The 13,082-nt window shown below is 41.4% G+C and overlaps 1 protein-coding gene across 4 annotated transcripts in view; it reads left to right on the top strand.

The window, feature by feature from the left end:
• The first annotated feature begins 811 nt into the window (after positions 1–811).
• ap1b1 (adaptor related protein complex 1 subunit beta 1) overlaps positions 812–13,082 on the top strand; it is a 102,824-nt gene continuing 90,553 nt past the window's right edge. Inside the window, exons 1-2 of one of the 4 annotated variants that reach the window (XM_070887898.1) lie at positions 812–899; positions 6,704–6,761. In XM_070887898.1, coding sequence (XP_070743999.1) covers positions 6,725–6,761 — 37 coding nt within the window. In that variant the 5' untranslated portion in view covers positions 812–899; positions 6,704–6,724. Of the gene's footprint in view, positions 900–1,839; positions 1,925–6,703; positions 6,762–9,713; positions 9,733–13,082 lie in introns of those variants that run through there. The other 3 variants (XM_070887896.1, XM_070887897.1, XM_070887899.1) reach the window with 3 other exon arrangements.

Raw genomic sequence — 13,082 nt, 5'->3', positions numbered from 1 at the left:
TTAGCGACTCGATGGCATCGGCCGCGTGGCGGACGTTGGCAGAGTTTAGGCGCCGCGCCAGCGTGTCTGGCGCCATCCAGCCCGCTCCTCCGCCATCGAGCAGGTCCCTGACCCTGGTCACCTCACCAGCCACAGCCCTCTCTTCCGACCGCCACATGAAACCTCGGCCGTGAAGGTACGGATTCCCGAGCAGCGGCTCCTGCAGGACGGCCGCCACTCCAGCCGGCGGAGAGCTGCGCTTGGTGGAGACTTTGTTCCAGACCCTGATGAGTTCCCTGTAAAAGACAGGCAGCTCCCGGAGGGCGGTCCTGGCACCCCCCAAGTTCACAAACAGGAGCTGCGTGTCATAATTGAGGTCGCGCTGCTGGCGGAAGAAATACCTCGCCAGAGCACACCACCTAGGAGGGGGCTCGACGTAAAGGTATCTCTGCAGGGTCTGAAGACGGAAAGTCGCTCAGCCATGAATGGCGGAACAGGCTCGAGGGGCTCAATGGCCTACACCTGCTCCTATGTTTCATTACCAAAAAAAAATAAGTAATGAGCTGAGGGTATTTAGACTTAAAAAAAAGAGACGGTGTAACTACAACTTGCATTTATATTCATTCAGATCCGTGTCGTCATTCAGAAATGAGGGTGTAAACGTGAAATTTTAAAGGGTTACTGCTCTCCACAATAAGTGTGCTCCCATCCAATTCTTGGTGCAAGCACCCTGCATTGCACCTGGTGGAGGAGCCAGGGCCAAGGACTGGCTGCTGGGCCGGAAGGGGTGACCTTGATTTGCTTCCGGTTTGCCAGTGACAGCGCAGCAGAGCTTGGCGACAGGCGGACATCTTGAAGCTTCGGTTTGCCCCGAGTGGAAGAGGGACTCGCCCGCTCCTGGATTCACTGAAGGCGCGCGGGTGAGTGGCCGCCTCCCCTTTTCTATTATTATTATTAATTATTAGGTGTAAAGGTCTTCTCGCTCGCTGTTATGAAGTTTTATTGATTTTTCTTCTTCAGAAGCGGAAGCGGCCGCGGCCGGAAGTGGGGATCAGATGGTGGCTGGCCAGTGGGGGGGGGGTGGGAGGAGGGAGGCCTGGGCTTTCCACTCGCTGCTTCTCCCACCCCTGGGTCCCAGGAGGCGGGTGGCTGGGACTCCTGACCCGCCACTTCCCCACCACCCCGGGCCTGCTCCTCCTCCCGGGCGGACACTTGCTACAGGGACCCGCGGCTCGCTCCGGCGCTCAGTTCACTGGAGCAGGTGGCGACACTCTGACCCGCCCCTCGCACCGGGGCAGAGTTGGCGAGCCCTGTGCCTTTTAGTATAAAATGTAGCCTTTTATTCAAATCGAGTGTGTTACTCTTTAAAAAAAAATCAATACAGTTCTGCGTGTTTGAATAGGATTAAATCGGCCCGCCCCCCTGTTTATAGAGCATATTACTAAGGGCTCTCTGATTTTGCTAACTATAATCTACTTTGGGAATTAAACTTGACTGACTTTGAAATGTAATCACCTGAAGTAGGCAAACATCGGAGAGAGTTCATGGCTGAGAGGGTGGGGAGGTGATGCTAACTGCTGCTCGTCAAAGGTCCATTGCCTTTTCAACATTGAAAATCAACCGATAATCAGGCGCAGAGAAAATTTACACATGTGCATGCGTGCACAGACCTCCGTTTTCCTTGGCCAGATAGTGACAAGGACATTCTGGTCTGCTAACTCTACACCGCTTTTGGATATTAAAATCAACTGGTGTCTGTTCCGAGTCTCTCTCGTCTTGGAATTGTTTGTTTGCCTTTTTAAAAAGTGCAATCTTTTTATAATGTTTTAAAACATACCCAAGTTTAAGTGGTTGCTAACATTTTATGCATACTTGAGATTTCACCCTTGCCTAAAGCACTGAGATTGGCTGTGTACCATTTTAATATACCTAATCTTGCCTTATGGTGAGTGATTGAAAAGTAAACCATATTCGTGTAATATTTGTCTGTAGCCCTGCAAATATTTTTTTGCATTGTACAAAGCGGTAAGAGCGAGGGAAATGTACTAATTGGATAGTTCTTTCAAAGAGCCGTTACAGGCACAATAGGCTGAATGGCCTCCTTCTGTGATCCTATAAACGTGCAATGTTTTATTACATAGAATTTTTTCAGCTCAGAAACAGGCCATTCAACCCAACAGATTAATGTCGGTGTTTATGCTTCACGCAAGCCTCCTCCCGGCTTACTTCATCTCACCGTATCAACAGAACCTTCTATTTCTTTCTCCCTCATGTAGTTACCTAGCTTACCTTTAAATGCATACATCCTATTCGCCTCAACCACTCCATGTGGTATTGAGTTTCACATTCTCCCCACTCCCCAAGTAAAGTTTCTCCTGAAACTTATTAGTGACTATCTTGTATTTATGGCTGCCAGTTGAGGACTCACCACAGTGTGCACATACTCTCTATATTTACCCTGTCAAACCCTTTCAGAATTTTAAAGACCTATATTGGGTCACTTTTTTCCTCTGATATTTGTACCCTCTTAGTTGTGGTATCATCCTTGTAAATCTTTTTTATGCTTTCTCCAGTGTTTCTATATTTTTGTACTATGAAGACCAAAACCATGCATAGTATTCTTAAATGTACTCTAACCAAGGTTCTATATACTGTTAGCATAACTTGTTTGCTTTTCTTCTTTTAAAAATGAATGCATTGTTTGCACTTTTTGTTGACCTGTGTTGCTACTTTTATTCATTTGTGTATCGATACCCCCAGACCTGTCTGCACCTCTACCCCATTTAGATTGTTTTCCAAGGAACATGTGGCCTCCTTATTTCTCCTACCAAAATACAACATCTGACACTTGTCTATATTGGAATTTATTTGCCATTTACACACCCATTTGCAAGTTTGTTGATGTTTTGTATTTTGTCACAATCTTACTCAGTGTTAACTATACCCCCCCCCCCCCCCCAATTTGGTGTCATCTGCAAATTTTGATATTGTACTTCTGATTCCTGAGTTCAAGTCATTTTAAGTAAATGGTGAACAACAGTGGTCTCTGAACCGATCCCTATGGAACATCACTTTTCCATCTTCACCAGTCTGAGTAACTATCTCTAACCTCTATTTTTTGTTTTGTAAACATAGAAACATAGAAAATAGGTGCAGGAGTCGGCCACCTATGTAGACCGTTTGCTATCCATTCTACTACTTGTCCCCTGACTCCACGTGCTCTGACCATAAGTCATGAGTCTACTATATGGTACCTTTATCAAAGGCCTTTTTGAAAGTCCATGTATATTACACCTACTGAATTTATCTTTGTCTACTCTTTATATTACTTCAAATAATTCAATAAGGTTGGTTAAGCATGACCTTCCTTTGGATTGCTGTCCTGACTATTATAGTTTCAGTTTCTAGATGTTTTTATATTACAACTTTGAGTAAAGGTTCCAATATCTTTCCTGCCACTGTTGAGCTAACTGGTCTATAGTTCCCTGGATTTGTTCTGTCTTTTGAATATAGGAATAACATTAGTTGTTCACCAGTTCTCTGGCAATATTCCATCTATTTCTCGATCCCTCCCTCCCTCTCTTTCAGACCCAGTGTTTTATCTTCTTTAAATTTGACTTTATCAATTGTCTCCCTCCTTTCTATCTTAAATGTCATCTTATCCTTTTTGACTGTTCAATATTTCTGCCATTTCATTGTCGTTACTGTATCCTAACTTTCATCGAGTCCTGTTCACCCTGTGCTTGCTGACCTATATTGATTCCTGGCCTTGCCCCTTCCTATGTCTGTAACTTCCTCCAGCCCTACAACCCTCCAAGATCTGTGCGCACCTCCAATTCTGTCCTCTTGCGCATCCCCAATTTTAATTGTTCCACCATTGGTGGCTGTGCTTTCAGTTGGCTAGGCCCTAAACTCTGGAATTCCCTCCCAAAACCCCTCTGTCTCTACCTCTCCTCCTTCATGATGCTCCTTAAAACCTAAATCTTTATCTGTCCTAATATCTCCTTGTGTCAATTTTGTTTTCATAATGCTCCTGTGAAGCACTGTGGGACATTTGACTACATTTAAGGCGTTTATATAAATGCAAGTTAGTTTATCCTGTGTGTCCCTTAGTGGCTCTATCTTAATCTTCCTTTTATTTATGTCTGTACAATACTTCACTATTTTTATATTTTGATTTCATAATTCCTCTTTGCCTTCCCTTTGACTTATTTCCTAATCTCTTTCATATTTCCTTTCGTCGTCTTTTCATTTATGGTCAGGACACAATTTTTCATTTCAATTTTACCTTTTTTTCATTCATGGTGTCTCATTATTGGCTAGTTTCTTCTTCTGTTTTTGCAGATCTCCTGAACACTCTCGATCACCCTTTTAAGTATTTCTCGCTGTTGTTCTATTTCTGTGTTTCAATATTTTTTCCAGATTACCTTCCCTAGTTCCATTCTCATTCATCCCCATGTAATTACTTTTTTTTTCCAATTTATGACTTGATCTTTGGACTTGTGTGTGCTTCAGTCATTATTTTAAACCTTGTGCTGTGATTGCTATTGCCTAGATGCTCCCTTGTGCTTACTTCATTTAACTGTTGCTAGATCTAGTAGTGATTCATCTCATTGAGCTTCTTACATACTGGGTAAGAAAGGAGTCCAATGTACACTGTAAAAACTCCATTCCTTTTTCCCCTTTCACTACTGCTTCTTGCCAGCTTACTTGGGGGTTGTTGAAATCTCCCATGATTATTATTCAATGTCTTTTGCTAATTTCATAGATTTGCCTATTTATTCTCTCCACTTCCCTTCCACTATTAGCTGGTTTGTCATCATCATAGGCAGTCCCTCAGAATCGAGGAAGACTTGCTTCCACTCTCAAAATGAGTCCTTAGATGGCTGAACAGTCCAATATGAGAGCCACAGTCCCTGTCACAGGTGGGACAGATAGTCGTGGGACTGGTTTGCCGCACGCTCTTTCCGCTGCCTGCGCTTGATTTCTGCATGCTCTCGTCATTGAGACTTGAGGTGCTCAGGGCCCTCCCGGATGCACTTCCTCCACTTAGGGCGGTCTTTGGCCAGGGACTGCCAGGTGTCAGTGGGGATGTTGCACTTTATCAGGGAGGCTTTGAGGGTGTCCTTGTAACGCTTCCTCTGTCCACCTTTGGCTCATTTGCTGTGAGTAGAGCGCTTGCTTTGGGAGCCTCGTGTCTGGCATGCGAACAGTGTGGCCTGCCCAGCGGAGCTGATCAAGTGTGATGAATGCTTGGATGTTGGCCTGGTTGAGGACGCCAACATTGGTGCGTCTGTCCTCCAGGGCATTTGCAGGATCTTGCAGAGACCATCGTTGGTGGTATTTCTCCAGTGACGTGAGGTGTCTCCTTTACATGGTCCATGTCTCTGAGCCATACAGGAGGCTGGGTATTACTACAGCCCTGTAGATTTGTAGTATCCCCTTATAAGCGTGATCAATCGTTTCGTATCCTTTATCTCCATCGATAGGAATTCTGTTTCTTCTTTTTCCTACGGTCATTGTTATATCTAATTAGTACAGTTGCCTCACCTCCTCCACCACCTTCCTTCCCTATCCTTTCTAAATACATTATATTCTGCAATATTTAACTGCCAATCTGTTCTTTTTGCTGCCATGTTTCAGTTATTACCACATTGGATACCTCTCTACGAATTATTGCCTCCAATTTCCCCGATGCTATGTACTCTGCTGTCGAAGCAATGTATTTTATTGATCGTGCCCCTCTCTTTTAACATAGTTATTTTATTCTTGTGTTCTATAAATGTATCTGTTTTGACTGTTTGTTTATGCCCTCCTTATTCCTTTCCTTGGTCTGACCTTTACTATCAGTTCCTTTTTCATTAACCTTCAGGCTGCTGTTATTTCTACCAGATCCCTCCCCCCCCCCCCCCTCCCCCCATATTACTAGTTGAAAGACTTATCTACGGCCTTCATTCCATTCCGTGCCAGCGATACAGATCTGTTCTGTCCCAGTATTGGTGCCCGTGTCCCATGACAAGGAATCCCTCCTTTCCACACTACTCTTTCAGCTCCACAGTCACCTTCCTGATCTGTTTATCCCTATCCCAATTAGCGTGTGGCTGTGGTAGTAATCCCGAATTTACTACCCGCGAGGTCTTTTTTTTTAATTAGTTCTTAGCTTCGACAGTCCCTTAGCATAACCTCCTGTCTGTCCTTTTCTATTTAATTGTTCCTCGATTTTAAAATTGTCATCCATGACAAAGCTCTTGGTCATCTGTCCTAATATCTCCTTATGCGGCTTGGTGCCCGATTTTGTTTGATAACGCTCCTGTGAAGTGCCTTGGGACATTTTATCATGTTAAAGGCACTTTATAAATACAAGTTGTCCAAATATGTACCACGACAACTGGACCTTCCCCTTCCCTCTTACTTTATTACATTAAAATCAGTGCTGTTTCATGAATATTGATGTATACAAGCAAATGAAACAAAACGCATGTAGATTTTTAAAGTTCAAAATTAAGTTACTAGAACAAGGAATAAAGCATTTTAATGATAACAGTATTTGCTTATTTTTTTGAGGACATTACTGTTAACTGCTAAAGAGCTAGCTAGTTGCAGAACTATGGTATGGGGCATTGTACCTCAAAACTGATTAATCAGTAACTTTTTGTTTTTCCTGTTTGGAATGTCCATGTTGCTGGTTCAGCAGAAAAATCAGCGACTTTTTTTTTCTTCTTAGGAAACCTGTCCCAGGATCACCATGACGGATTCAAAGTATTTTACCACAACTAAGAAAGGTAGCAACTTTTCTATCTTTTTAAAATTGTAACAACTATAAAATAGTTAAAGAATTATGAAACAAGAGTAAACTAACACAGCTTTGCAACTTTACTGTAATTGTTGAAAAGTTAAATCTGTTTAAATAGAAAAATGGAGCTGGTTTAACATGGGTTGCTATTAGATTATTGATGAGTCAGTTGCAGTAGTATGTTATGCTGGTGTACCCACACTTTGGTCAGAATATTTGGATCCCAGTTGACCTTTTCCATTACTCATCTGATTTTTTTGTCAATATTTCTCTCATTAATTACAATGAAAATGGAGGGGGGGAAATTCATGACAGGATTTTTTAAAATTCATTCACATGATGTGGGTGTTGCTGGCAAGGCCTGCATTTATTGCTCATCCCTAATTGCCTTGAGAAGGTGCTGGTGAACCGCCGCCTTGAATACAACTAAGTGGCAGAAGGCAGTTAAGAGGCAACCACATTGCTGTGGGTCTCGAGTCACATAGGCCAGAGCAGGTAAGGACATTAGTGAACCAGATGAGTTTTTAACCACAATCCGGTAGATTCGGTCATCATTACTGATACTAGCGCTTTATTTCAGATTTATTTAATTGAATTCAAATTCCTCAACTGCCCTGGTGGAATTTCAACTTGTGTATTGATTTTGAACTCCGATCATTAGTCCTGGCTTCCTGGATTACTAATCCAGTAAGATAACCACTATGCTACCATGCACTGTAAATGTATACATGTTGGAAGTTTTAGGACTTGACTCCATCTTGTGCTAACACTATTCCTGGCATGGTGAAATCCCTGCTACATGCACACCTAGGAACAGGAATAAGCACCTCGAGCCTGTTCTGCCGTTCAATTAGATCATGGCTGATCTATACCTCCATTCCAATGAACCCTGAGATCTCTTGATACCCTTACTCAACAAAAATCTATCGATTGCAGTCTTGAAAATTTCATTTGAGCTGGAATCCTTTTGAGGGAAAGTTCTAGATTTCCACTACCCTTTGTGTGTAATAGTGCATTCTGATTTCACTCCTAAATGGCCAAGCTCTCATTTTAAGATTATGCCTACTTATTCTGGATTTCCCCACCAGAGGAAATCGTTACTCTGCATCTACCCTATCAAATCCCTTTGTCATTTTAAACACCTCGATTTCGATCTCCCCTCAACTTTCTGATCTCCAGGGACTACAAACCAAGTTTATGCATATTATCCAGATATAAACTGCAGTAAAACATGTTCAAGTATTGGCTCAAAGGTGACTTTAGTTGTTCGAATTGTGGTATAACCCCAGATGTTACTGGTATGATAGAATTATTTTGGAAACACCTCGGTGTTTTGAGTATGCTTTACTTAAATCAGTACAAGGTTCAGAATTAAGGCCAATTGCACTGGTTAGCTAACATTGCATTAAAAATATACTTGCTGTACCTAAGTGTTTGCAGGTATTTTGTAAAATGTTTGTCAAAATTGTAACGTATTAAAACCGGTATTGAGCATCGCATCTGCCATCTGATTTTTTTAAAGAAAAAAGGGCACAGCTACCTATGTATATTTAAATGTCATTTCTTTGAGGGTGTGACAAAAGAGATGGATAGGTGTACTTGGGTTTCAGTAAGGTTTCTGATACAGTTCCTCTGGAAACGCTGGGTACTGAAAATAAAGAAGGAAGGAATCTGTTTACAATCATTACAATCACACAAAATATTATGTCATTGGTTGACTGTTAGAACCCAGAAGGTGGTTGCACAGGAATTGTCGTTAGCCTTGGAGAATGTTACCAGTGGGGTCCCACAGGGGCCCATGTTGGGACCACATTTGTTTAATATCTTCCTAAATGATCTGGAGCTAAGAGCTTCAAGTACAATGGCTAAATTGGCAGATGATACAAAGCTAATGAAGGTGGTAGACTCCAAAGCTGAACAGGATAAGCTACAGGAGGATTTGAATATACTTGGGAATTGGGCAGACAGGTGGCAGATGAAATTCATTGTAGAGGAATGCAAAATCCCCGAACGGACTATTATTTAACTGATGGAAAGAAAATAATGTACATTGAAACCTGAGACATTGAAAGTGAGATCTGGGATCCTGATTGACAATAAACTACCAACAAGCATTATTGTGATAGCTTCAATGAGTAAAGCAAATCCGATGTTGGGATGTATTAACAGGTCAATATTGAGCTGAAATAGTGAGGTAATCCTGCCACTTTATAAATCGTTGGTGTGACCGCACAGAGAATACTGTGTACAGTTCAGGTCGCCGCAGTACAAATGGAATATTGTAGCTATTGAACGGATACAGAAGCGGGCAACCAGAATGATTGAGGGGATGGAGGAATTGGATTATGAGGAGCAATTATATAAATTGTTCTTGCTGGAAAGAGGAGGTTGAGCGGTGATATGATTGCTAGGATTCTAAAGGGACTAGATAGTGTGGATTATGACCAGCTGTTTCACCTGGTCCAGAACAGTAGAACCAGATGATGTGACCTGCGCTTGAAGGGGAGTAAATTTAAAACTAATCAGTGGAAAAATTATTTCAGTGAGTGAGTGGTAAATCTATGGATCAGGCTTCCAAGCTAGACAGTGGAAGCAGATAGTATTGATTCATTCAAATGCAAATTAGATTTATTTTAGAAAATAATATTTTGGGACACAGTATATTTGTCATTTGACAAGTGTAGCTTGCTTGGGAGGAATAGGTGATTTTGGACCCACGGTTCCCAGAGCTTCCCAACACTGGCAGCTTTTCCTCTCCTCGGCTCTGGGTCTGTTGTAGAGTAATTGTTAGTGATTCCATGATTAGTCAAGAACTTCATTATTGTTGTATGGTAGAAGGTGAACTCTGTCTTTTTTTTGTATGTTTCAGAAATTTGGGGATGTTACTAAATTTGATGACTTTCCCCCTCTCCTTCCTTTTAGCTTACTTTCAAGAATATGAACTGAGATGGGCCCTTCTGGTAACATGATTTTGTACTGGAGCACTAACATACCTCTCGGTTAATAGTTTTATTGGATTATCCGAAACTTAAGATTTTCTCCTATCAGAAAATATTATTACTTTCAGTTAGTAAAACCAGAATGAGGCTTGACCTTGATTTAGAAGTTTATTGCTTTTTAACCATGTTTACATGACTTTTTCTGATATTTAATTTGCTTAACGTGCAAAGTATAGTTTACATATTTTTGAGTTGTAGTCTGTACAATTTGAAATAAAATATAGATTATGCTAAGCTAGATCCATACAGAATTCAGCTGCAGCTCAATTGCTTTTTGACATTTACAGAATAGGATATTGATATAAATGTGCATGCAGCATACAAAAGTGATTTGGAAATGTTTGGACCAACTTCAGCTTTGTTAATCGGGGTAGTGGTTGGGATCTTTTAATGCATTTTTAAGAGTGACTTTACAATGATCCCTAGATGAAACTGCTCCCTATAAGAGTGTGTAAACTGGCATTGTGTATATTATCATAGGACAGTGATTAATTTAGTGTCCAAATATTTAAAAAATGAAGATCTGATACTGAATTTGAGGTGTAGTACTGTTGAGTAGTGTAACAGGTCAGTTGTTGCACTGAAAGATACATTTTCTGTCCAATCCGCACTGACAACTGAAATCAGTTATTCATATGATGTGGATCTGGAGTTGCACCCAAAGAGGATTTTGGAATTGTGCTTATTTTCACAGGGACCTGTTTGTGTAGTTCTGGCTTGCAGATTCATATTCATGTAAACATTGGTATACGTAAAAGCATTCCTGGTTGAGCTTTTTTTCCGTTTTGTAATTTAGCAGTGTGTTCTGTATAGGAAAGGCATTCTGCCAAAGCTGGAAAAAGGGATCTTTCAGTCATTTAAAAAAAAACTTTATATTTTTTAAAAATCGCAAGGCAGCAACAGTCTAGCAAGAAGGGATTATGGGCCCAAGTTTCCACACGATAAAAACGGAGGGGCGCCCGTTTTTCGCGGCGGAAAAAAACCGCGGGATTCTGGAGCGCCCTGCAGCTCCATGTCTGCTTGGCGCGGCGCCCAGGGGGCGGAGCCTACCACTCGCGCCGATTTTGTAAATGGGTGGGGGCGGGTACCATTTAAATTAGATTTTTTTCCAGCCGGCAACCCTGCGCGTGTGCGTTGGAGCATTCACGCACACGCAGTGTGAAAGAAACATTGGCACTCGGCCATTTTTGTCGTTCTTTGTAGCTGTTTAATTTTTGAACATTTTTTTTAATAAAAGCACATTGCCATCAGCACTGAGGCTTCTTGCAGCAGTGAGAAGGCTGCAGGAAGCCTCAAAGTTGAGGCAGCCCCCCCCCCCCCCCCCCCAGGTGGGATCGAACGGCTTCCTCCTCCCTCCTCTTCCCCCCCCCCCCCCCCCCCCTCTCCGCGGGAACGAACGGCTGCCTCAACTTGAGGCTTCCTGCAGCATTCTCCGTGGCTGAAGCACTTTCACACAGGTAGAAAGATGGTTTATTTAATCTTTTCTTTGCTTATAAATTTTTATTCAGGTTGGATTTATTTGTATAAGTATAAATAAAGATTTATTATAGAATTTAATGACTTCCCTTCCCCCCCCCTACCTCGTTCTGGATGCCTAATTTGTAACCTGCGCCTGATTTTTTAATGTGTAGACAAGGTTTTTTCAGTTCTACAAAAATCTTCTCTTGCTCCATTTTAAGTTAGTTTGGAGTACGTTTTCACTGTGGAAACTTTCAGGTGTCAGTGGCCGGACACGCCCCCTTTTGAAGAAAAAATTCTGTTCCAAAGTGAAACTGTTCTAACTGACTAGAACTGCAGAAAAAAAAATGTGGAGAATTGCGATTTCTAAGATAGTCCGTTCTCCACCAGTTGCTCCTAAAAATCAGGCGCAAATCATGTGGAAACTTGGGCCCAATGTGCTCAGTGGCAAAGGTTAAGAGAAATCCTGCTATAAGTATATAAAAAGAACAGAAGAAACAAAATACTGTAGTCGTTTTTATTCAATGAATAGTGGAGGGAAATATTTTATTACAAAGTAGTGCAAGGAGCAGCATCATGTAATGAAGATCGTTTGTATTAAATTTTATGTTGCTCAAATTGGAGGAGAACATGGAGGCCTCGGTCATTTTCCAAAGTATGGCCGTACACACACAACCTGTAGGCACTACAATTTTCTGGCAGTGTGTAGAATACACAGCCTAACTTAGCAGTGAGAACCTCCGCAACCTGCCCACCGAATGGACCAATGAAACAGTCGGTGGAAAATTTGAGTAAGCATTGCATTTGGACCCAAATGTCCATAATCTCTGATACACCTAATAATTTTGTCCTAGTAGCTCTAACTTACGAGGCAGAGGGTGCCAACAGCCCCCTAGCTCTTGTGATGTCTGGCAAAGTAAGATCTGTTCAGTTGTTCTGCCTGAAAGTGATTGCAAATCTTTTTTTAAATGTAAAAACAGGTTTTAATTTCAAATTTGGCCTTAATTTATCAGTTGACCTATTAAAATGAGATGAAAGAAATGTGGTTTCAAATGAGTATTGAGTTATAACTGGAAATCTTCATGTCAAGGAAACTTGTATTTTATAAAATGAAAAATTCTGGTGTTTTGCCACATAAATTGTGGTATTTAATGTTCATGTATCTTCCTTGCATAAAGAGAACTTGCATTTATATAGCACCTTCACATCTGTCCCAAAGCACTTTATAGGCCGATGAAGTACTTTTTTTTTGAAGTGTAGTCACTGTTGTAATGTAGGAAATGCAGGAGCCAATTTGCACACAGCAAAATCCCACAAGTGGCAGTGAGATTATGACTAGATAATCTGATTTTTTTTTTAATGACTGAATGAGGGATAAATATTGGTCAGGATACTGGGAGAAATAGTGCCATGGGTTCCTTTACGTCCATTTGAGAGGACAGTCGGGGACTTGGTTGAATAACGGCATCTCTGACAGTGCAACTGTCCCTTGGTATTGCACTAGATTTTGTGTGCAAGTCCCTCAACCTTTCGATTTGTGACATATGATGTATAAATAACTTATTGCATATAAATAATAAAATGTTGTATTTTTAATGGGTTGGCATAGTCTTTCTCCAGTTCCTTTTCCCAGCAGTAATGCTAGAATAGATGTATCTAAAGTTTCAAGCAGGCTACTGTGACAGTTGGATATTCAGTGTATGATGCATCGAGATAAGGTTACTGCATGCCTGTTCTTCATTGTTTGTGCCACATTTTACATTTTAAGTGTTCTAATCAGCTACACTTGCTCAGATAACTAAACAATAAATTGGCTGCTTTCTAATGCTTTATTTAAGGTATTGCCTGAGAAA

Source organism: Pristiophorus japonicus, chromosome 8, assembly GCF_044704955.1.
Source record: "Pristiophorus japonicus isolate sPriJap1 chromosome 8, sPriJap1.hap1, whole genome shotgun sequence".
NCBI classification, from domain to species: domain Eukaryota; kingdom Metazoa; phylum Chordata; class Chondrichthyes; family Pristiophoridae; genus Pristiophorus; species Pristiophorus japonicus.
The sequence above is the reverse complement of the archived record's forward strand: the minus strand, read 5'-3'. Positions and strand labels throughout refer to the sequence as shown.